At 40.1% G+C, this 25,886-nt stretch overlaps 2 protein-coding genes across 12 annotated transcripts in view; one reads left to right on the top strand and one right to left on the bottom strand.

Moving 5' to 3' along the window:
• The window catches only part of CREB5 (cAMP responsive element binding protein 5), a 409,001-nt gene extending 384,493 nt beyond the window's left edge, over positions 1-24,508 (top strand). For 5 of the 10 annotated variants that reach the window (XM_082397957.1, XM_082397963.1, XM_082397958.1 and 2 more), the window contains 4 exons: positions 3,545-3,868; positions 8,239-8,469; positions 17,006-17,114; positions 18,007-24,508. In XM_082397957.1, coding sequence (XP_082254083.1) covers positions 3,545-3,868; positions 8,239-8,469; positions 17,006-17,114; positions 18,007-18,170 — 828 coding nt within the window. In that variant the 3' untranslated portion in view covers positions 18,171-24,508. The other 5 variants (XM_082397955.1, XM_082397956.1, XM_082397962.1 and 2 more) reach the window with 4 other exon arrangements.
• Positions 22,347-25,886, bottom strand: part of TRIL (TLR4 interactor with leucine rich repeats) — a 119,747-nt gene continuing 116,207 nt past the window's right edge. For both annotated transcript variants that reach the window (XR_014246321.1, XR_014246322.1), the window contains exons 2-3: positions 24,518-24,621; positions 22,347-22,450 (exon numbers count right to left, since the gene is read on the bottom strand). The gene's annotated coding sequence lies outside the window, so the exon portion shown is untranslated. The remainder of the gene's footprint in view (positions 22,451-24,517; positions 24,622-25,886) is intronic.

Below are 25,886 nucleotides of genomic sequence, written 5' to 3' on the forward strand. Positions count from 1 at the left end.
TGGGTCTCTGGTAGACAGCATATATGTGGGTCTTGTTTTTGTATCCATTCAGCCAGTCTATGTCTTTTGGTTGGAGCATTTAATCCATTTACATTTAAGGTAATTATTGATATGTATGTCCCTATTCCCATTTTCTTAATTGTTTTGGGTTTGTTATTGTAGGTCTTTTCCTTCTCTTTTGTTTTCTGCCTAGAGAAGTTCCTTTAACATTTGTTGTAGAGCTGGTTTGGTGGTGCTGAATTCTCTTAGCTTTTGCTTGTCTGTAAAGGTTTTAATTTCTCCATCGAATCTGAATGAGATCCTTGCTGGGTAGAGTAATCTTGGTTGTAGGTTTTTCCCTTTCATCCCTGTAAATATGTCCTGCCACGCCCTTCTGGATTGCAGAGTTTCTGCTGAAAAATAACAGTTAATAAGCTGTTAACCTTATGGGGGTTCCCTTGTATGTTATTTGTTTCTTTTCCCTTGCTGCTTTTAATATTTTTTCTTTGTATTTAATTTTTGATAGTTTGATTAATACGTGTCTTGGCATGTTTCTCCTTGGATTTATCCTGTATGGGACTCTCTGTGCTTCCTGGACTTGATTGACTATTTCCTTTCCCATATTAGAGAAGTTTTCAACTATAATCTGTTCAAATATTTTCTCAGTCCCTTTCTTTTTCTCTTCTTCTGGGACCCCTATAATTCGAATGTTGGTGCATTTAATGTTGTCCCAGAGGTCTCTGAGACTGTCCTCAATTCTTTTCATTCTTTTTTCTTTATTCTGCTCTGGGGCAGTTATTTCCACTATTTTATCTTCCAGGTCACTTATCCATTCTTCTGCGTCAGTTATTCTGCTATTGATTCCTTCTAGAAATTTTTAAATTTCATTTATTGTGTTGTTCATCATTGTTTGTTTGCTCTTTAGTTCTTCTAGGTCCTTGTTAAACGTTTCTTGTATTTTCTCCATTCTAATTCCAAGATTTTGGATCATCTTTACTATCATTACTCTGAATTCTTTTTCAGGTAGACTGCCTATTTCCTCTTCACTTGTTTGGTCTGGTGGGTTTTTACCTTGCTCTTTCATCTTCTGTGTATTTCTCTATCTTCTCATTTTGCTTAACTTACTGTGTTTGGGGTCTCCTTTTCACAGGCTGCAGGTTCATAGTTCCCATTGTTTTTGATGTCTGCCCCCAGTGAGTAAGGTTGGTTCAGTGTGTTGTTTAGGCTTCCTGGTGGAGGGGACTGGTGCCGGTGTTCTGGTGGATGAGGCGGGATCTTGTCTTTCTGGTGGGCTGGACCATGTCCAGTGGTGTGTTTTAGGATGTCTGTGAACTTATTATGATTTTAGGCAGCCTCTGTGCTAATGGATAGGGTTGTGTTCCTGTCTTGCTAGTTGTTTGGCATGCGGTGTCCAGCACTGGAGCTTGTTGGTCATTGAGTGGAGCTGGGCTTAGCGTTGAGACAGAGGTCTCTGGGAGAGCTCTCGTCGATTGATATTACGAGGGGCTGGGAGGTCTCTGGTGGACCAATGTCCTGTACTCGGCTCTCCACCTCAGAGGCTCAGGCCTGACATCTGGCCAGAGCACCAAGACCCTGTCAGCCACATGGCTCAGAAGAAGGGGGAGAAAAGAAAAAAAAAGAAAGAAAGAAAAACAAAATAAAGTAAATAAAGTTATTAAAATAAAAAAAATAAATTATTAAAATTAAAAAATTAAAAAGTAATTAAAAAAAAAAGAAGAGAGCAACCAAAGCAATAAACAAATCCACCAATGATAACAAGTGCTAAAAACTATACTAAAAAAAAAAAAAAAAAAGGACAGACAGAACCCTAGGACAAATGGTAAAAGCAAAGCTACACAGACAAAATCACACAAAGAAGCATACAGATACACACTCACAAAAAGAGAAAAAGGGGAAAAAAAAAAATATATATATATATATATAAAAAAAGGAAGAGAGCAACCAAATCAATAAACAAATCTACCAATGATAATAAGTTCTAAATACTAAACTAAGATAAACATAAAGCTAGAAACAAATTAGACGCAGAAAGCAAACCCCAAGTCTACAGCTGCTCCCAAAGTCCACCGCCTCCGTTTTGGGATGATTAGTTGTCTATTCAGGTATTCCACAGATGCAGAGTACATCAAGTTGACTGTGGAGATTTAATCCACTCTCCCGAGGCTGCTGGGAGAGATTTCCCTTTCTCTTCTTTGTTCACACAGCTCCCGGGGTTCTGCTTTGGATTTGGCTCCACCTCTGCATGTAAGTCGCCCTCTGCCGTCTGTTCTTTTGGGAAGTCTGAGGTCTTCCGCCGGCGTTCAGTAGGTGTTCTGTAGGAGCTGTGCCACATGTAGATGTATTTTTGATATTTGTGGGGAGGACGGTGATTTCCACGTCTTACTCCTCCACCATCTTGAAGGTCTTCCCTGCCAACTGATTCTTTAAATCTGGCCCAGACTCTTTAAATCTGGCCCACTGCCTAATTTTGCAAAGCACAGGAGCTAAAAATGGTTTTTACATTTTAAAATGATGGAAAAATATCAAAAGTAGAATAGCATTTCGTGTCATGTGAAAGTTATATGAAATTCAGATATCCTGTCCCTAAGTAAAGTTGTATTGGAACACAGCATAGTCATGTCATTTGTTTACATACTGTATACAGCTGTTTTTGTGCTGAAAGGGCTGAGTTGAGTAGTTGTGAGAGACCTTAAGGCATGCAATGAGGAAAATATTTACTATCTGACTTTTTATAGAAAAGCTTGCTGAGCCCTGCTTAGAGATCAGATTCAGGGAGAAGTTATTTGTATGCATGTCTGTTTGCTTATTGATGGATGATGCTTTTGTGTTGGATGTACCTGGCCTGTGGTGTGGTCATCAAAGAAGCTGTAGGAGTGCAGTGGTCCACATTCTTCTACTTTCCTCATTTCCTTCCCAAAGTCAGAAGAACGTTATTATGTGAGAAAATTAGATTATTAAAGGGACTGTGAGAAGTATCATAGTAACAAATGGAAAGATCTACATATTGACTCAAAAAGTTATGGATTTCTAATCTAATTTGAAGACTTAACATTCGTTCTGTTCCTATATTCCAAAATTTGAAGTTATTCCGTCTTTGGGTCTGAGAAATCTTTTGAGAGGCAAAAATCTTTTATTCTTATGACTCATCATAAAACACAGTGCCATATCAGATGGGCCCTTTGTTCAGTGGCATTATCATATTGAATGGTTCCATTGGGTTTATACTTGCATTTGGCTGTCAGTAGGATATGATTAACAACTGGATAGTAGGAAATACCTTTTAGCAGAATATCTAGGGTATCCTGCTCATTTCCCGTGACAGTTGAATTAATTAACATTCATGGCTGACATTGATACTTCTACCTACCATAATCTATATGAAAATTTGAAATTAATATAAAAGTCATACTGCTACCAGTAAAAAAATGTTAACGATAGTACCATAAAATATTATAAAATTGAAAATATGAGTCATTTTGATTCAAAATCCCTATTGTGTACACGACTGACCTCAGTTGTCCCCTCTTGTTTTGTTCTGTTTCAGAGGTTGAAGGCTGCGTTGACTCACCACCCTGCTGCCATGTCAAATGGGAATATGAACACCATGGGACACATGATGGAAATGATGGGGTCCCGTCAGGACCAGACGCCACACCATCACATGCACTCACACCCACATCAGCACCAGACACTGCCAGCCCATCACCCCTACCCGCACCAGCACCAGCACCCAGCACACCATCCTCATGCTCAGCCCCATCACCAGCAGAACCACCCACATCATCACTCCCACTCCCACCTTCATGCACACCCGGCACATCACCAGACCTCGCCACACCCACCCCTGCACTCCGGCAACCAAGCACAGGTAGACCTTTTTCATCATCTCTTTCTCCCTTCTCGTTAACAGTACAAGCTCAAATGTGGGGCTCACTGGCAGCAACCTTGTTTGACAAGCCCAGGTGTTCTATCTGACACTCTGGGGGGCTCTGTTCATTTCCTAAGAGGTAATGGTTACCCATAAGACCCTACCAGATCATAGTTTCTATAACTAATAAGGTAAATATCAGGTTTAGTTTCTAGGGGCAAACGTAAGCTTCAAGTTCTCCAAGATCTATTTTTGTAGTGTGTTATAAAGTTAACCCTAAAAAAGTAACACCAATGGAGGATTAAGAATTTAAGCTTTAAAGAAAGATGTGTATAAAGGATGAGAAAAATAAGTTAATTCTAACCATGGTTCTAGCTGCGGTACTTTATAACATCATAGGGACTCAATTTTGTCACCTGTAAAATGGAAGTTAAATACAATGGGCAATCTTCTGAATAACAGTAAATGTTAAAAATATAAAGAGTAACAATTTCAGGCAGACAAAGAAGCCCAGTAATGGATGTTAGGGTGTAAGGTGCTGTGTAAATGGTAAAGAAAGGTGACTCATCCCACCCAATGAGAAATGTGTTGGAGGGAGCAGGCAGAGAGCCAAGCTCTGTAGATGATCAGTTCAAGAGGAAGGCCAAATCCCAGTGGTGGAAAGTCACCAGGAGTGGCTAGAAAGAAAGCCAGCATTTAGACACAACTGGAAGAGGGTCGGGGGATCTGGCAGACGTTACGTCACCCAGCCCAAGAAGAGAGGCGGGTCCATGTACTCGAGTGAGTTTTAGTAAGTGGATGAAGGGCATGTCTAGGAGCATGGCTAGCCCTAAACATTTTGGACCTTCAAGTGGGATGACCTTTGTCAGTTCCCTCCACCCATTCAAACTGCCAGGTTCCAACCAGCTGGGTCAGAATGGTGTCAGAAGCTTGGGATCACACTTATTCACTGTCTCCTCCATTGTCTGCCTCTGTACCTCTCACCAGGCAGCTTTTAGAGATCTTGCACCACCCCCTCCAACACACACCAAACCTGGACAGCCATCCACAAAATGTGTTATCCATAAGCAACTCTCCATTCAGTAGATAAGCTTATTTATTAGCTAAGCTTACTTTTGCAAAGTTCTTAGAGGTATTCTATACAGCAAATAAGAGTGCAGGCTTTGGAGTGAGAAAACTTTCATTCTTTTCCCACCTTACTTGTTGTATGACTGTGGTCAGTAGATGAACCTCTCTAAGCCTCAGTTTTCCCATCTGTAAAATGGGGTAATAATAGACCAAGCTCATAGACCCTTAGGAGTATTAAATAAGAGAATGTTTTGCCCTTGGCACAACATTTTCAATACATGATAGCCATGATTAATTCCAAACCGAGTAATGTGATAGAAGCTTAGCAAGTAGTTTAGCAATAAAATGCTATCCAAAGCACCTTTTTAGTCATGTGCCATAGTAGGACATATATTTAGAAGGGAAAAAGAAAACTATAATACAAGGTCAAAGATAGGCAGATAGATTCACATGTATACTTATCTTTTTTAAAAACGGATAGCATCAGGTTTTGGTTGCATTTGTGAGCGAGTTACTTCACAGACAAGCTTAACAGTTCATTAAATATAAAAGCCACTCATTAGCTAATTACAAATTAGCCAATTGCCCTCCATTTCGAGTCAGTAAGTGGCCAATTGTATATGCAATCAGTTAATTGCCTTTATAATTGGCTGCACAAAGTTGCTTTTTTATCCTATGCTACTAAAAAGAAAAAGTCCAGGTTGGTCTTGTTGAAATTTGAACAAGATCACTTAGACCATATTCAAAATGCCACTGTTAACTGTATTAACTTGGTTGGTATTGAGATTCTTGTCATGTGGCCTAATTGTATGATTGTCAGAACAATAGAAGTTTATTAAGGCCATCCAACTCTGAGATTCTAAGATGACTTGGAATAAATTCTGTCATTTTGAAATTACAATTAATTATTTTTGATCAAAATTTTCAGAGCATCTGTGTCAACATAATGCCATTCTATTTATTTTACTGAAGTATAGTTGGTTTATAATATTGTGTTAGTTTCAGGTATACAGCAAAGTGATTTGGTTATGCATATATATGTATATATCTATATTCTTTTTTATTCTTTTCCATTATAGTTTATTACAAGAACTATGAATATAGTTCCCTGCGCTATACAGTAAATCCTTCTTGTTTATCTATTTTATGTATGGTAGTGTGCCTCTGTTAATCCCATACTCCCAGTTTATCCCTCCCACCCCAACCCGACAGAATGCTATTTTAAAAAGATAATGATGGGTAACAATAATTATCAGAGACACAAATTCTGGTCTTAGGGTTGCATTTTCAATTTCTTCTGGCTTCTTGCGATTCTTTTGCATATAAGGATGTGACTTCAGAGTCCTGGTATCACTCCTTGGCCACCAGGAATTTCTCTTAACCAAACCACACCTTGACCCTGAACTTGGCCTGCGCCTGAAACCACCATGTAACTTACCCCTTTGGGTAAAGGCAGAGGAGAAGCGTCAGGGGATAAAGCTTTGTTAAAGTTAGCGTGGGAGAATACAGTATTGAAAGAGAGGTCCCTGCAGTGGAGATTAAAACCCAGTTTTGCCTACTTGAGAGTCTTGTCTAGGGCTGGCAATGAGAGATCACTAATTCATACAAAGAAATGAATGAATTTATTTCATTCATTTTTTGCCTGTTAATCCCATACTCCCAATTTATCCCTCCCACCCCACCCCGACAGAATGCAAAAATAGCCAGGTTAGCACCTTCTTCCCTAGTGCTTTGCTTTGCGGTGGTTAGCTCAGAAGTTACTGCATCTGAAATGACTAGTGCTAAACGTTTGCCAGTAACAAGGAATACATCTTCATCAGCCGCTCTGGTGAGTAAGATCTTAGACAATTTATTTTGTTATTCCTCTGTGATTCGGAGGAAAGGAATTGCCAATAAACAGTTTTAGAAAATGTCTTTGCTTTAAACAAAATTACTGAGATGCAATCTAACCTCAGTCCTGAGCCTGGTTCTTTTACAGTTAGTCATGTAGGGTTTGATAGAGTTTAGGATTAAAATATATCATCATCAGTCAGCTGATGTCAACCAGGAGCCATTATTAGTGCAATTATAGTCGTTCTGATTGATTTCAATCATAGGGTTGGAATGTGGTAGAAAAGGTGGCTGGGTTTCATTTTTAAAGCTTTTCGCCTGTTATTTCTGCAGGTTAAATGCCTCTTGTAAAACAACTTTATAGGTGTTACAGCCATAGCCTGAGTGACTGAGCAATGAGAGGGAGGGAAAAAAAACACCACCACCCTTTATTGAGAATGAAGAAAAGGGAAGGAGTGAAGTGCATTAGGGAAGCATTAGGTGTCCAGACTCATAAACAGTCAGTCATAGAAATTTCACTAGGTGCTGAGTGTCTGCTGTATGAAGGGAAATAAAGCTATATGTGTGGGAGTCCCTAAAACCTTAGATGTTGTTGAGCCCCATGCAGACCTTACAAGGAATCTATAAGCATAGTAAAACTTTTTAATAAAGTGCTTTGCCACTCCTAGGATTTCCTTATAATGTAAGTATATATAACCACCCCTCCCTGTCAACGGACACGGTGTATTAACAGGGCTCAGTGCTGTGTCAGGATGGACTTTCAAAGGCCCCGCTTCCCAATCACCTAGAAATTCACCCACTCACCATCTCCTGTAACTCCCTCAGCCTTGGTCAAGCTCTGAGGAGGAGACAGGCCCATTTGGAGTTTGCAGGTCCAGCTAGGCATTTGCAGTAAGAACTGTGAAATTGTGACAAAAGGATTTCAGCTGCTTTCCAGGCTTCACGGGGTTCTTTTGATAGGAGTCACAGTGGCAGTGCTGTCCCAGAGGTGTGTTCTAGGAACATGGTTTTGACACCATTAGTATGAAAGGCATTCACAACCTGCCCAGAAGGAGTTTTCTGCAGATGACAGAAGACTCATCAGTAGGGTGGCAGTCACCCTGACCTCTGTTTTCACGTGTTGCCATACATTGGCGCTTTCAGGTTTTACAAGGCACCTTAAATAAAACATTTTTAACATCTGAGGAGAAAAAAAATGTTTCTTCTATCATGATTCAGCCAAATGCCAGTCAGGGGAAAAAAAACTACTTGACTCTCTTTTTGCAGATCATCCCTGTATCTTGCCAAAATATCATAGAAGATAGCGGGGTGATGCTTTTCCTCTTCACGAGCGTGATTTCATTGTTGACTTCATTCTTAGAAAACAAGTGTAATGTGCTAACTAAAACAAGCCACTCCCTGTGTTTTGCATTTCAACACCTTACGCAGCCGTTCCTTCTCTTTCCCCATCACCCCCTCCCTCTCTTTCCCAGCAGGTTTCACCAGCGACACAACAGATGCAGCCCACCCAGACAATACAGCCGCCTCAGCCCACAGGGGGGCGCCGGCGAAGGGTGGTGGATGAGGATCCGGACGAGAGGCGGCGGAAATTTCTGGAACGGAACCGGGCAGCCGCCACCCGCTGCAGACAGAAGAGGAAGGTCTGGGTGATGTCACTGGAAAAGAAAGCAGAAGAACTCACCCAGACAAACATGCAACTTCAGGTGCAGGCCACTGTCTCTCTCCCCAGCACTGAAAGGCCCTGTGTAACATTGGCATTTCCTTCCCCCGCAGGCACTTGTTGACCTAAGCAGTAACACCACCCCTTACCCCACAGAGCAACTGCAGGCTTATTCCTCAAGGTTTATTAGTTCCGAGACACTCTACGAAACAAAACAACCATTCATTTTTACATCAGTCTGCTCTGAGGAGGGAAGCCCTGCCCAATTAAGTTATAGGGCTGGGAGCAGAAGCTCAGTCAGACAGAAGTTCAAACTCTTGTTCCGTACCTACTTGCTGGGTTTAACCTCTCTGGCTCTCAGTTTCCTCATCTATAAAATGGGAATAATAACCTCATAAAGTTGTTGGGAGGAATAAATGAACCAATGTCTACAGAGCCGTTTGTACATAATACATCTTCAACCGAAAGGCCGCTCTTTCTGTCCACTGGGTGAGGGGGTTGCTTCAGTTTACACTAGGTTATCTATATTTTTGTTTAATGGAAAAAAGGGAGGTTTGTGTTTATTATTTTACTCCATAAGAAAAGGCGTGTTTCCATCTCATTTTTAAACTTGACAAGATTTGAATCTTGCATGATTTTTGCTTTCCATGGTTGGCTCAGTGGGGGGACATTTTATAACAAGGCCACTTCTAGGAGTTTTTGAGAACCTCCAGCACCTGGAGCTTCTCCAGCGGACTTCATGCCATACACATGACGCAGTTCAGGGCATTTGTTCTAACACAGAAAGGAGTGCACTGTTCACCAGCAGAAGCAAAAGCAAGTATTATATTAGTGACAAGCAGTCCAGGGGTAGCAGTAAAAATGGTGGATTATAGCGCTGGATTATACAGTGCTTCCAGGAGCAGAGATAATGGCTAAAGAGTGGAGGGAAGAGGGGAAAGAATGCCTAAAATAGGGAGAATCTGCTCCTCAGTAGTTCATAGGTCACCTTCACCCCCCATCCTCTGTGCATCCTCAGAAAGGAGCAATTAGGGTGCCAAACCCCCCTTTGCATATTTAATTCCATTAAGTGGAAATGGTCTTGGGGCGTCCAGTGTACAAATTGAAATTATACAAAGAAAGTTTGGGTTATACAGGGACCCACTGTTTGGGTTATACAGGGACTGACTGTCATCATTTATGGATGTTCACTCTCCCCCCAAGTGTATCATTCTTTTAATGATAGACATGAGAAAGAAACTGGGAAACGTATATAGCAGATATGGGGGAAGTAAGATAATAAATCCTCCCACTAGCTTGTACGAAGCTTGTGTGAAGTTGGAGACTCTGTTTTGTTACCCTCTCCCCCGACCACTTACCCCCTTTTCTAATGTTGGGTCTCGCATGGAGAGTTCCTGAGTGTCTGTACTCAATATCTGTTGAATAAACGAATGAGCTCCCCGTCTCTGGAGTGTCCAAGAACTAGCTGCCTGACCACTTGGCAAAGATGTGATTTAAGGGAATCAAGCCGCAGAGTTTGGCTGGACTCAAACACCGCTGAAACCACTCTAACTTGAAAGCCTATAATTCTAGAATCTGGCAGGCACAGTAGTATGTGAGAAGCTTTTAGGTGGACATGGGCACGCATTTTTAATATTAATAATAATCATATCTTAATTTTTATGTGTACTGAAAAATGTAATCAGAACATCAAACCTTCAGTTTCACAGATATTTTTGGTAAGGAGCAGGCTAAATCATTAAAAAATGAGTTAATTTGTACAAACATGTTAAGTAAATAAAAGTTCTGGTGTATGTGACCTAGCAAATATCACAGCAGTGGTTTTGTAATGACTGAAATGTGAGAACCCCTGGAATTTGCTACCAGTTCTGAGATCTGCAAGAGGGCCATGAACAGGTGCAGGTTTTCTCAATCTCAGCACTATTACCTTGGGGCTCGGTAATTCTTTGTTGTCTCCTGTGCAGTGTAGATACTTATTAGTATCCTTGACCTCTACCCTCTAGGTATCAGTAGCACCCTCTCCCTCACCCCCAAGTTGTGACAACTGAAAAATGTTCAGACAATACCAAATGTCCCCCGTGGGGGGCAAAATTACCCTTGAGTGAGACCCACTGACCTAGATGAAGGAGCCTTGAGTAGTCAGCTGACATGTAATCAGATGTGGACAAGTTTTTAAATCAGTTTTAACTAAAATGAGTCCTTGCAGAATGACCCCAGGGTATTGACCATCTTTCTAGAGCCTGAAGACATGGAGGGGGTCATAGCAGAGAGCCAGGAAAAGTGAGGATACTGGTTTACTTTGACGTCAGATGTGTTCATGACTTGACATATGCATATATGTTATAGCTTTCACTTAACATATAAGGTACTTAACATATAAGGTATATCCTTTATGAGAACCTAATCTACTTTTTTAAAAGAGTATATTTTAAAACATGCTTATTGCCAGAAGAGAGACTTATTTTATTTTATTTATTTATTTATCTATTTATTTTTGGCTGCGTCGGGTCTTAGTTGTGGCACATGGGATCTTTTGTTGCGGCTCGCAGGCTTCTCTCTAGTTGTGGCACTCGGGCTCAGTAGTTGCAGCCTGGGCTTAGTTGTCCTGCAGCATGTGGGATCTTAGTTCCCCAACCAGGGCTCAAACCTGCGTCCACTGCATTGGAAGGTGGATTCTTAACCACTGGACTACCAGGGAAGTCCCAAACCTAATCTATTAATTTTCACATTTTTAGAACCCAAATGGCTAAGGATAAGAGATACTAGAATTCTAGCCCCTGAAAACCAGAAAAAAAGTCCTATTGGGGCCATTCAACAGGCACCAGTATTTTTGGTTGTTAAAGCAGTGCCTGAGGAAGGGACGGTCTCTGAACAGACTACGTTGTTGGTGTTTTCCAACCACTGCTTTGCTTCACAGGGACGGAAACCACAAGGGCTCCATGTTTTCTGTGAGGCCGAGTGTCTGCATCACGCCACGTGATGCTGGAGAGGATATGCAGATTCTGCTACCTTTGAATGACCCTTTCCCTCTCACTGGACCTTTGTCAAAAGAAAAAGTTGTCTCTCTTGAGGCTGGTCCAGTGAGCCAAATTTTAAGTAAACAGAAATGGAAGGTGCTACACAAACAAACTCCCGCCAAAAGGAATATCCAAGGTCTGGATGGCCAGCTGCCACTTTTGAGTTGTTTTCCAGCATAAATCTTCTAGTTAGGCTGCAGAGCTTCAGATTGGAAAAATCAGACCTGAGAAAACAAAATCAAACTCCCAGACTTCATTTCCTCATCTCACAACAAACCTCTACCCAAGAGGTCAACACAGGTATAGGAATGGGGGGAAATATTAGAAACCACCCAATCTGACATTTTATTTGGGAGAAACTGAGTCTCGGGGGACATGAGGAGTCTTCCTGAAAGTCACACAGCCAGCAAGTAGTAGGATGAAGACCCAAGCGAGTCTTCTCTTGACCTAACCCACTGCTCTGCGATCTTTCATTCTAGAAAGTTCTTCAACTATGAAGGAATCCACATTCTTTTCACTGACAGAGTGGCTGAGATCAGCTCTAAATTCATCAACTGCTAATGTGGTGCTCAGTGGATTGTTTGTGTTCAATAGATGATATGGAAATCGTCTGGTCGCCGACGAAAATAATTGCTTTTCTTTTTCAGTGCAAAGACACATGGCCTAAGTCGCTGCTGAAATTTTAGACACACGAGCTCAGGTTTAGGACTTGGCAAGAGAATAGGCCAGATGGGAACTGTTGCTGTACAAATTGAAAGTCCTTTGTTTTAGAATGAACCAAACCTGGCCTCAGTTAATCTACAAGAAAAAAAAAAAAAAAAAAAATAGGGGAGGGGCTATGTGGCAGGGCTCATTTTGATAATTATTTTTTTGGCATGGACTACTGCTTGCATCAAAAAGCATTTGGAGTTTGTCATATTAACAAAATGACATCTCCCAAAGCTAAAAACTGAAAATGTAGCTATTAGGGACTTCTTGGAGTGCTTGTTTAAAGTATGTTATTACAGTGTTGAGTGTCTATATAGGGGTGCTACTTCATCCCAAGTCAACGTTATGGGTTTAAGAACAGATTAATCTAACAACCACATCTATATTCTTACAGTCCCTATTTAAATGGCTAAACTTTTAGGAGTAGCAAACCCAAACTAGTTTAGAAAAAAGAAAAGAATGAAGAGCTGATTTCAGCAAGAGAATCAATACTTATTATTAATACTTTGCTTTTGCAAAGTGCTTCTATAGGAAGACCTATAGTTATTATTACAACCTACACAAGGGAGTAAAAAAAAAAACGGTGATTTGCATCAATTCATAATGCAAGGTAATTCAGAATAAGAAAATGTCTCCAGAAGTCCTGGTTATTATTTCCCTACTAGAACTGCAGGCCACTTTTGATTTCTTTCATGCATTTTGAAATATTTGCTGTCTGGTTCTTCTCTTCCAGAATGTATTCAAGGTGATTTCTATTAATGTTATCTTGAAAAGGATTTTTATTTAAAATATAGTCTAGTATTTGTGCATTTCCTACATCAGTCGGTCTATCAATATGGAATGATATCTATCAGTACCTATCAATATGGAATGTTTATGCATGTGCACAGCACACATGATTCAGTCCGCTTCCTCTAGGGCAGAGATTCTTGACTGTTTTTAACCCAAATGCTCCCTTATGGAATCTGATGAAGGCTCTGTAGATTCTCACAATATGGACATGTACATGGACTTGAAATTTTGCACAAAAGTGAAACTGTAAATGTTGCTTTGGAATCTGCCCTGATAAGATTTGGAAGTACAGGAGGTGCTAGGACTGGCTCCCTTAGGAAATATAAGACTTGATATATAAGCCCATTTGAGAATACCAAAAGCAATTAACTAGTGACTAAAAAATCAAGATGGAGACCTTCATTAGATTATTAGGTAATTAGCATTCTCAATAGAAGGCAATTCATAGAATAAAAAACGATCTTGCAGGAAGTAACTAGAAAACTAGTCCAACCACGTTGTTTTACACTAGGTTGGTGTGGCAATTTGGGGAGCCAAACTCGATTATTCTCAACTCTCATTTGAGAGTTCCTTTTTCTGCTGGAAGCTGCCCCATGAATTTCTGTTGCTTCTGTGGCCATTAGACTTTTATTTAGTCCTTATCAGTATCGTACTTATGTGTGCATGATCTAAGCAAGAGGGAGGCTAATTGTTCTTGTCTATGGAGAATATTAATTGGCATTCATTTTCCAACCCTAACATAGCTAAATAACATAATTACTAATATATTACATTAAGAAATACGTCCATATTCACATATATCTTTAAATGATGGTCATTTGTTGCAGTGCTCTCCAAGTTCCTACATTTTTACAGACCCTCACAACTCCCAGGTCCTCAGTTTCTATACTTACAATGTATTGGTTTATTAATAAAGTGCTTTGCTGTCCATAGACAAAAAACGCCACTAAAATCATCTATTTTCTATGGGGCTTTGGCTATAGGCCAGGACACCACATACACTGTTTGCTGTGGTGACTGGTGCTGTTTTATTGTGGCCTCTCATGAAAGCAAAAGGTTTATCCTGAAATGGTTTGGGATATGCCGAGTATTGTAGGCAGTTAGCTCCTTGCAATTGTAGGAACCCGAAGAACGGATTTCAAAGTGTTTTTTTTAAGGAAGGGGCAATGTACACTTTGAGTCTGGGGGATGGAAGACTGCCTAGAAAAGGTGTGACTGCCGAGGACACAGAGGAGGAAGAAATGGAGACTAAAATCATCCCCTCCAAGGCAGCCGCCAAGTGAGATTTTTCTTTTCTTCCAGAAGTACAAGAAAGCAACAGAATCCTGTTCTGTTTTATTTTAAATGCTTTCCTCACTTGTTTCCTAGATCATGGAAGAAAAGTATGGCTGGATTCACTAAGGATTGGAGCTTGACTCCACTTTCTTAGAACCATTGTCTGCATTATCTGCAACTGACAGTTTCCCCTTAGGGTCCAGGTGTCTAGCAGTTGTGATTTCAGAAAAGTGTTATCTCTATAGTCCAAATACAAATCATATCACATTTCATTTTGAGGCCAGATATGTATACATTCAAACATCTTAGTTTTCTTTTTCTCCTTTTTCTGTTCTGTTTTTGTCTGTTTGTTTTGTTTTTAACCAGGGGCTGCCTTCTATTTAATGGTCTAAAAGTAACTTTCTTTTACACAGGCTATTTTAAGCAGAGGGGGAGCTGGGAAAAGGAAGGATGGCTATCTGAATTTAAATGGGCATAAAATTAGAGAAAAAAATAGTGTTTAAGGCTAAAATAAATTGTCCTATAAATAAACTTGTCCCACTGACCCCCAAATTGACAAGGGTCACTTTCAGCTTTGATAGGGCCCCTTATCAACCACACTCATTTGGAGGTGGGAGGTGCAATTCACCTTCCTGAATGTTCTCAAATTTAAGAGCAATTTTCCTGTGAAATTAAGTGATTTATTCATCATTAGTGCTAATTTCTCAGGCATTTTTTAAAAATTTTTATTGGAGTATAGTTGATTTACAATGTTGTGTTAGTTTCAGGTGTACAGCAAAGTGAATCAGTTATACATATACACATACCCAAAAGAATCTTTATTAGATTCTTTTCCCATATAGGTTATTTCAGAATATTGAGTAGAGTTCCCTGTGCTATACAGTAGGTCCTTATTAGTTATCTATTTCATATATAGTAGTGCATATATGTTAATCTCAATCTCCTAACTTATCCCTCCCCCCTTTCGTCAGATAGGCATAAAAGCCTTGTAGATGAGATTTTTATTATTTTTTTATTCATGCTAGTCAACATTTGATTGCTTATAATGTATTTTGCCAATGAATTTGGAATTAGGAGGTATTCTTTGAAACAATTTCCAAAATAATTTTTTTAATTAACTTCAGAATCCCAAACTTACTTTTCTAGGTGATAAATACACGCCTGAAAAGCCAAGTTCATACTGAAAGTGTAGATACAACTTAATGACAGAAATGTTAAAACACCTTTTTCTGTGTGCATGCTTTTGAAACGTCTCCTCCATGTGGAGTAGAATTGCGTGGCAGCCACAAATGAACACCGGCCAGAGAGAGGGTATTATTTATCACAACTGTAAAATGGCTTATTTGAGGTAGTGCTACGTTTACAGTTTACTTTTATCAAGGGGCAGCACCTTGGAACCATCTGTTCTACATTTATACAGTTGTCCCTCAATATCAGTGGGGATTGGTTCCAAGACTGGCCTCAGATCCCGTAATCCGCTTGTGCTCAAATCCCATCGTCAGCCCTCTGTATCCGTGGTTCCGCATCCTCAGATTCAGTCAACTGCTAATCATGCAGTATTGTTATCTATTGAAAAAATCTGCATAGAAGTGGACCCGCACAGTTCAGACCCGTGTTGTTCAAGGGTCAACTGTATCTGTAGACGATGGTGCCAAGTACATTATTCCACAAACTATGAACCTATCTTTGTGAATTACTACATAAAGTGGAGATTTGTGGCACTTATCTAAGTAAATCCACAACACCCTGATATTGAGGAGGGAAAAAGTTTATAGACTGAAATTAGCCAAATTAGTTAATGAACCAATCAAATTAACTCAATCATGGCCCTAAACTCTATTGCCCTTGGCCTCCCTGGGCTGACCTGATCCCACCAGCAGAGGACCAACATTTGCTCCGTATGCTTCCATGCGTCCTCCTAAGTGGCATCAGGCAGAAGGACGTGCTCTGTTGAACTGTAGCCCATGAAGAACTTCTTTTGGGAAATCGGCTTATTCTGAGGGCATTTCAGTTTGAAGCCACTCATCCTGCCACACAGTTCCTCCCAGTGCCTCACGTTCACCTTCTATGCGTGATCAGTGTCAAACCTGAGGCTGTAAGATAGCATGGGGACTTCCCTGGCGGTCCAGTGGTTAAGACTTTGCCTTCCAGTGCCGGGGGTGTGGGTTCGATCCCTGGTCGGGGAGCTAAGATCCCACATGCCTCGCAGCCAAAAAACCAAAATATAAAACAGAAGCAGTATTGTAACAAATTTCAATAAAGACTTTGAAAAAACATGGTCCATGTCAAAAAAAAAAAGAAATCTTTAAAAAAAAAAAAAAGACAGCGTGAAGAGAATTATTATGAGAGCTAACTTTATTGAGTGCTTAGTTTGTGCTAGGCATTGTTCTGCATGCTTTGCGTCTATTACGTCATTTAATCCTCACAACAACTCAAAGAACTTTGTACTATTTTCATTCCCATCCAAGGTTGCTGGAGCTTAGCTGGGTTATGTTACCTGCCTAGAGTCACCCAATCAGTGTAGAATGGAGGGTCCCACCTAAGTAACTTTTAATAGGATTAAGCTCTTGAGTTAAAACCTAGTCTCTTCAGAAAGCCCCTGGTAAACCTGAGGGCCAAATCAAAGGCAAGCTACAAATTTTCAGGTGAATCCTGTTAAATAATATTATTAATGTCATTCAGACATAACAGAAAAGAAGTGTGCCAGTTACACTGTTGAAAGTGCACGGGGCCTTGGGTTTGTATTCTCTGGTCTTCTTAACATGACTTGGATCCATCTCTTTCCAGAATGAAGTGTCCATGTTGAAAAACGAGGTGGCACAGCTGAAACAGCTGTTGTTAACGCATAAAGACTGCCCCATAACAGCCATGCAGAAAGAATCACAAGGATATCTAAGTAAGTCATTGACTTTTTTGCTTTTTTTAGTGTCCAGTTTTTTGCCACCAATTTCTCATTGGATTTATTGAAAGAACAAAAGTAAAGCATAGACTGCACACCCAGGTGGATATCATGCTAGAATTCTTGAGTGGCTGCCAGACTACTGCACCAGAGGGAACCCTTCTTTTCTGACCCCATTTATCACCATGCCCGCCACCTCCTAATAATTTCTGGCTAGACGTTCCCTGGCATTTCACGTTGTAAAATCCCACCAAATTCCAATTCTGCAGCCAGTAGGAGCCCAATTACTGGTGGGCTAGCAGTCTTTTATGGGCTGGGAAACAGGCTTTGGGTGAATTATATCCAATGCCTCAGGATATGCTACATGTTATTCACCGGGCTGAAAAGCTAGTGACCTTGTCTCAGTTTACCAATATGTAAAGTGGATCTGTTTTTCTAGATCCCAATATCTGCACCTGGAATGTCAATAGGTTCAATGCTAATTGAGTAGGGGATGGCGGAAGAAGCGGGGATTCATGGCTGAAGGTCAATTTCTTTTCAAATAATTTTTTAGATTGAGCAACACAGATTCTCCCACCACATGTGAGTATTTTTCCACATTTGATATATGGATGGCTCTTTGAAAAGACAAGATGGGGACTTCACATGCCACGACTCAAACACATCAACTCATGTTGCTGATCTAGAAAGCATGGCTTTGCTTGTAGCTATAAACTGGGAAGGCATAGCTTTGTGACTTTAAAATAAAGTTTTGAAATTAACCTCCAGGAGAAAATGTGTGAAACGCTCCTATTTCTAGCAAGCATCTAGCAATATTTTTTGAGTAGTCTCCAAGTCCACCCAGGAAAGAGCTATATTGGTGTGTGTGTGTGTGTGTGCTTTTTCCTAGGTCCAGAGAGTAGCCCTCCTGCAAGCCCCGTCCCCACGTGCTCTCAGCAGCAGGTCATCCAGCATAACACCATCACCACTTCCTCGGCCGTCAGCGAGGTGGTAGGAAGCTCCACCCTCAGTCAGCTCACCACTCACAGAACAGACCTGAATCCGATTCTCTAAAATCCGAGGGTCAGACCTTGCCTCCAAGGAGAGCTGTCGCATATCCTGCGTCCTTTGTTTTAAGGGCATTTTTAGAATTAACTCAGACCTGGAAGACTCCTCAGCCCTTCAAAGACTGGCTTTCATTTTTATAGTTATTATGGAAATGTTGTCTTTTATACTTAGTTATATAAGCAAAAAAGGGAGTTATGCAATTAATAATCTATCAGCTTGGGAAATGCTTTGGTGCTTTTCTCCAATTTTCTGGTACCAGTTACTTGTTTATAAACTGAACTCTTTCTGTATATAGTCATGGTTTCATTCTTATCAGTCCAACCCTTTGCCTGAAACGTTGAATCTTGTTAAACCACAGCTTTTAGCCAAAATGAGGCGTACCTAGATGTCCAGTATACAGACTGCAAGGCAACTGGGGGAGAAGTCTGATGATGTCGTAGCTTATGTTGAGTTGGCGCTATGATGTCACCAGAATCCCAGATAAATGGAGAGCCTTTTCCACAACACTGTTTCTCTTACTATAAAAAAAGTATAAGCTCCATTGATGTCCAAATAAAATCAGCAAGCATCTCACCACCTCTCCTTCTACTCTTGGTCCACTTCCTTGAATGCCCAATTTTCCTTTCCATTTCCACTTTTACCTGGGCTCCCTATTGACTCTTTATTTTTACTTCCTTCTGTTTTATTTTTTCCCCTTTAACGTTGCATGTAAAGAAGAAAATAATGTTTAAAGGGAAAAAAAAAAAGCTAATGTGGACCTAGCCATGGCTTCCCTTGCCCCTGACCCATTCAACTCTTGCTTTTTACAAAATAGTAACTGGGAGATGTTTAATGTGCCTGGTTTAATGTTTTTAATGATCAGAGCAAATAAAAGGTGGCTTAGCTGTAGGTGAAGCACTGTTGAATGCCAGCTGTGGAGACACTAGGGAAGGGAGCTTTATAAGCCTCAATTGTGAAAGTCCAAATTATGATGCAGGGCTAGAATATCATACCCTCGAATTACAACTGGTTTTATATGGCCTGTCTATAACGTTGAAAATCCATGTACTATATAATAATTCAGAAGGGCTCTATTCACTACACAGATTACATTGTTCAATCATTAGCTGCTAATAGCCTAAGATATATTATTATTTTTTTCTTAAGCAATGGAACCGTCTTTGCTGTTCTGGTGGGTGAAAGTAGACAAACTACTGGAGCAATAGAGAGAGAAAGAAAACCTAATGTTTCCACGGAGGTGCTTTCAGCCCTCCCACAGCATTTAAAGCACTCTGGCTGCTCAAAGTACCCCCTGGATATGGCTACTCCACTCTTCTGAATAATTCTGATTTATACTTTCAGCAACTTTCCTGGACTTGCCCATTATAGAAAGCAGATAGTCCGAACCACAGTTGTGCCTCCTTGAAACAAGCCATTCTACTGTGCTAAGGTTTTAATATCACATCTCACAAATAACTGGGGCTAATGTTCTTCTCTAGTGGTCTAGGCAGGTGCTGGTGTTTCATCTCCATTTGAAAGCTTGACCTCCAAACATGAGTGTGTGTGTGTGTGTGTGTGTGTGTGTTTGTGTGTGTGTGTGTGTGTGAGAGAGAGAGAGAGAGAGAGAGAGAGATAATGGGATATAAAAAAATAGTATTTTACAAAAGGTGTAGCTTTTATAAGAGTTCAGAAAAGGGAAGGATGTGGTTTTTTTTCTCTCAGTATAGTGTAAGAATCTATTTTGGAGAAAAAAAGAAAATATAAGGGTCATGAAGCATGGTTTTTATAACTAGTTTCAGTTTTATCTAATAACTTACTTTTTAAATCAGTATTTATCAACAATCTTTTCATGTATGCAGTGCTTTCAAAAAGAAAGTTTTGAGTTTCCAGGGAAACTCATAACTTGGATATATGATCTAAAAAATCAAAACAAAAGCAAAAGCAAAAAAAACAAAAAAAGAGAAAAAAGAAAAAAATGCAAACAAGAAAAGGATTTTCTATTATATTTTAGACAAACATATTTTTAAGTATTTTAAATACTGAATTCAGTTGTTTTGTTTTGTTTTGAATCCCAGCTGTCATAGCTGAATGGTTTAACCTAACTGGCTTCCTAAGAAGTTTAAGATTTAGCTAAAAAAGCAGTTAACATTCTTGTCTCTATTTTGAAATCAAAAATAATTTTTTCTAAACTCCTTCCTAGGACCATTTATGTGTCCCCCTAAAAAGGAGAAAGAGCTCATTGAAATATTTGTTTGGGTTTTTAAATTTTTAAATTTTTTTTTTATTTTTGTTTTGCTTTAAGTGAAAAATATTTTCTTTCTTTACTGCATGCATAGCACTTAATGAAATGGATTTTAAAAAAATCCACTGGTGATATCAGAATGTCCAAGGAGTGGGCTGTCACTAAAATTATGGTTTACTTTACTTCTGTTCCACCTCTTAATTGAAATATTTAGTTGTTAAACCGAAAGCCTCTGCAGTTAAGAACTTGCCTGAGTTTTCTTAATTCAGCAGCTTGACGGTTTGACTGACGTGCATTATGTATAGCTCAATTATGTCTGTTTTTTTATGCTAAGAAGGCAAACCACCACACACAGGTGAGCAAACGGGCCTCAACGTATAATTAGAATAAACTATCTTCTTATTATACTCAGGGCCTTTAGGTATGTTCATTAGCAGTGTGGAAATACAGTAAATGGAGGATGCCAGCACGTTGTCAGAGCTTCTTGAAATCCTGAACAGAAAGGCTCATTGGTCAAATCCAACACTCAACTTATCAATATTAAGTATTTCACTTGAAGGCCTAGCTTTCACCAGACCGTAGAATAATCGGTCTGCCTGAAAAATCTCTCCTTCTTGTCCCACACTTGTTGCCAATCTGGGGAAACATTCTGCCCCGTTCTCCTCTCCCACCCAGCTACTGGGTCATCCATCCATATGGTCACAGATCAGTTGCAATGACCTTCAGAGCACCCATCCTGAGGAGGGAGGGAGGGCCCGCAGCGCAGCACTGCCTCTCCTCGTTCACAGGTGGGTTTTTATCAGCAGGATCTGCTTCTGAAGTCACTGCCAACCTGCCTGGAAACTTCCACAGCGCCTCCCCTGCCTCCTGTGACAGGAATTAGCAGCCAAGATAGGGACACCTGATAGCGTTTCTACCAGGTCAGTCCTTACCTACACTGAGGCAGTCCCATCTTAATTGTTTCTCCTTAAGACATTTCTCAACATATGCCAGGACAGGTAGAGTGAAAATCCTCCCTGTACATGAATGGACTCGTTTTAACGCCTGGCGTGAGGTCGGATGTTTTCCCTTTACCCTTCCCCTCAGCCCTCTCCTATCTCCTCATCAGTGTTTGCCGGTCACAGTCTTAACACGGCCCATGAGGACGAGCAATTTGTGTACTGTCACTGCATGCCTTATCATTAGGGTGACTTACTTGGAGCAGTTGCTCTTTGGAGACTGTCAGTCCCATGAAATCAAGTGCAGTGCATGTTCCGAATAGAGGGGCATCCGTGGTGAATGTGCAGGTGGCTGTGGTCTGTTAGTTCAGAAAATTGTCGTGTGTTAGTTGAGCTTGTCATTAAAATCAACCAGCTGCCATAAAAGACCAGCCTTTGGCTGGGGGGTTTTAAGCATCTGTAACTGCTATAAACCTAGCCATCCAGTTAGGATAGAATGTGCTTCTTTCTGGTTAATAAAAAACCATCTAAGAAAATATATATGTATGTATGTGTGTATACAGTGGAATTCAAGGACCAAAGCAAAATTTGAACAGGAATCTATTAATTTAGAATTTTATAAGATATTTATTAATAAATGTTATTTTTAAACATTCCATTTGAACAATATTCTTCTGTAGGATCTACTTGTTTTTAAAGGATTAGTTCATAATAAACTACCCTAGTTGTGTGTATCTTCATTTTACAGGGTTTCAAATGGCTATTCTCCATCATTTGGTGGAAATGTTTGTTTAGACCTCTGTGCATAGAAATTCCAAGGATTTGTATTGCTCTGTGAGTTATTTTTTAATCTATGTTCGGAACAGTTTTAAATCATCTATTTCTTTTTTCATTTTGAAAGGAAGCTCTTTCCTTTCGGGAGCAGAGTTCAGCTAAAGGGAATCGGTAACTATAACTGGAACAGCTCTCTTGTAAAAGTGTAAAAACAGCTTCATCTCTGCTGCTCCCCGCCGCACCCCAGCTTCCCAGAATGCCTTGCACTATTCAGCTTCCTTAGTGCTCTTCTCGCCCCTTCCCAAACCGTGCGCAGTAGCTTCAAGCCATTCAAGTTCCATTATGCAGTATATCTGAGAAGGGAAAGGAAATAACCCGTTTAAATTGGAATAAAATCGTGCCTATGCGAACAGTAGCAATTTAGAATCTCTCTTTGCTTTTAAAATAATTTATATTTTAAAATTGCACTTTAGCATTTGTAATCCCCGTCAGTTTCTCTTGTTCTCTTTCAGACCTCCCCCCTGTCCTGAAACTTGCCTTCACCCTCCCCTTCCCAGGTCCCCCACGCTTCCTCTTAGGCTCTGAGCTGCATCATTTAAAATACTTTACGGAATATTTGCACCAGGTACATTTGCGTGCATTCACCAGTAGCATAGCCAAGACGCGTTGCTCACATCAACCTAGATGAAGCCTGCTATGAGAATGCCAAGGAGAAGAGCCAGTTTATACTCTTTCTCCCTTTATTCATAGCATGTTTTTAACAAATGTTATGCAACAGATGTGAGGGAGCAGCTATGCTACACTTAACAGTTTTCTCTCTTATCCTCCAACCAAAGTGTGCTGAATGAGCCAGGCGACTTATTCTTTTGTGCATCACCATGCACATCAGACTGTCGTCCTCGCCATCGTCTCTCTGGGCTGCTGAAAAAAAACGGTGACCCTAACTATTTCATTCCTAGGTCTCAAAAATACAATGTTGCCTTGTACCATAATTAGGGACAGCACCTCTATTTTACAATTATAATCTAAGAAAGGACAAGAAGACACTGAAGCAATAAACTTACAAGTAAAATCCAATACCAAAACAAAGAAAAAAAAAAAAAACAACCCAGCTCATCATGTTGTGAAAATGAAAAAGTGTATGTCCGTTCAAAATATTTTACTATTTCTTGTGGAGTTTTTCAGTGATGTAATGCTTATAGCCAAATTGCTTGAAGAGTGTTTATATATTTTTTTCCTTATAAATTGTCTATTTTTTAAAAAAAGCTATTTAACCACAAGTTGAAGAGGAGGGGTAAGGCCAAATTGCCAGCATTTCTTAAGAGATTAATATTCTTAAGTGGCACTCTGATACCTTTCCAAGCTTATCATCAGAGGGAGATCAATAATTGTCAGCTGTTATATTTAGACCAACTTACAATATCTAGCTCATTAGAAGCCAGGATTTAGAAAGCTCTTCTTAAGCCATTGAAGATTTTCTTGCATTGTGTTTCATTTTATAGAACTTTATAGGATTTTTTTTTTTTAACAGAATCATTTTAGCCTCAGGACTGAGAATGTGGAACCTGAATAAATTAGCTTTAAATACATCATTAAAATCTTATGCACAATAAGCTCATTAGAGTCTAGTTTGCTCCTTTAGAATACCAAGGCTATAGACGCTACAGGACATGATGAAAGGTATCAGCCATGCTGAAGTGGAGGGGGTTTCAGAGAAAGGACCCTTCCCCACCAGCCAGCCAGTAGAACAGAAGAACTGCTCGCCCTCTTTCCTTCTATGTTCTGCTAAATCACACCTGCCTCATAGAGAGAGGAGTTCTGCCTTTGAGGTTTGTCTTGGAGAAAAGATAAGCTTGAAATATTCTCCCTGGAGAGGACATGGGATTTGGGATCTTCCGAAAAGGCCCAGAAAAAATAGCTCAGTTCAAATACAGTGTTCTAGGACAATTGGAATATAAATATTGTCCAAAAAATAGAACTAAGAGAAAAAAGGTTAACACTGTGCAAAGTAAGTGTTAACTAAGGAAGTCCTCATAAAAGGTGCTGTCACTTTAAGTCCTGGACTCCGTGGGGCGGGGGGGGTTGTTTGTAATTGTAAACAGCAAAGCATTTGTGTTTGTTTGTCTGTTTGTAAAGCAACCACCTTCCTTATTGGAAGGAGAAAAAAACTGGGGGTACATACATGTAAATACTTGCAACAGCATTTAATATGTTTAATTTTATGTTAAGCTTTTTGTTGCATCGTGAACACATTTATTGTTACCAACGGACAATGAGTTCATTAAGACTGTTCAACTAGGTCAGATTTTTACATCTCTTTCTAGCAAGAAGAGACAAGATTTTGTGCATTTGTACAAATGTTAATAATATCACTGCAATTCCAATATAATAAAGCACTCAAATGCAAATAATATACGTACCCTCTGTATGATGAAATTTGGGTTGGGGGTAATGACATCTATTCTGCACAAGATCTTATTCATGCCTCATAAACCAAGGCTTAGGCCTTCAGGGTCACCATCATCTAGGGACAAAAGCAGGTGAGATTTTCTCCTTCCCAGACCATCACTACTCTCCCACTGCCTCTTCTATCCAACTTCCCAACTAAGGCCACGAGTCTAACGCATTCACAATGGGTTGGCCACATGACTTTGGGATCAGCAGATTTTAACAGTCAAGAAATACAGCCAGTGTAAATTCATGTTTAAGTTGTGTCTGTGAACCAAGAATCACATGCTGGCTAGTCTGACAGTCAAATCCTGGTGTTCTTTGTTTGACCTCCAGAGAAGTCCTAAGGACAGGCTTAGCCCAGTATGCATGCACTCTTATAAACATTAGCCGCCGCCTTCCTCTTCTTCCTGCCTTCCTTCCTCTTCCTTATTCTTTTATTATTTTTCTAGTCATGCTCCTCTTTTTCTTATACTCAGTCTGATCCATCAGCATGGCCAGAATCCAGCCATCCTTTATCACCAATTTTACTGTTGCAGTTCTGTCCCAGCTACCAGCATCTCTTATCTGGATTAGTGCAGTGCTCTTCTAACTGGCAGCCACAGGGAGCATTTGAAAATGGAAGTCAGACTGTATTCCTCTACTACTTAAAACCCTGCAAGGACTTCTCCACTCATTCAGAGCAAAAGCCAAATACCTTACTGTCAAGTTCTATAAAGATCCCACCTGACCTCACCCTGTTCATTCTGAGTTCATCTCTTACCATTTTCCTTCCCTGCTCACACCTCTCCAGCTCCATTAATATCTTCGAGGTTCCTCAAACATCCTCTCACTATCCACCAGAGAGCCTTTTCACACACTGTTCATTCCCTCTATCCAAAATATTCTTCCCCCAGATGTCAGCCTAGCTCCCTTTCTCATCTGTCTCCCTCTCAGTAAAGCCTTTCTATCCTACAAAAAATTATATCACTCTCACTCTTCCTTCTCATCTGCCTTGCCCAGACTATACTTTCTATATAATTTACCTCCATCTAACATTTATATTTAGTTATTTTTTTTTATTGTCAGTCTCCCCCAAGTAGAATGTAAGCTCCACAAGAGAAAGGGCATTTTCAATTTTCTTCACCCTTGCAACCCAAGATCTAGAACAGTGGATACACAATGGGCACACAGTAAACATCTGCAAGATGGGGATCTGTTATTTCCTTTCTGCCTTCTCCTTTATTATCAGAATGCTCCAACCCATCCACCTGGTTCTGTGGCCACAGCAGTCCGATTTTAAAACCAAGTACCAGGGCATGTCATCTGACACCTAGCCTGACCTTGGGACAGGATATTTGA

The sequence above is a fragment of the Balaenoptera borealis genome (genome assembly GCF_965194805.1).
Source record: "Balaenoptera borealis genome assembly, chromosome: 7".
In the NCBI taxonomy this organism is placed as follows: Eukaryota; Metazoa; Chordata; class Mammalia; order Artiodactyla; family Balaenopteridae; genus Balaenoptera; species Balaenoptera borealis.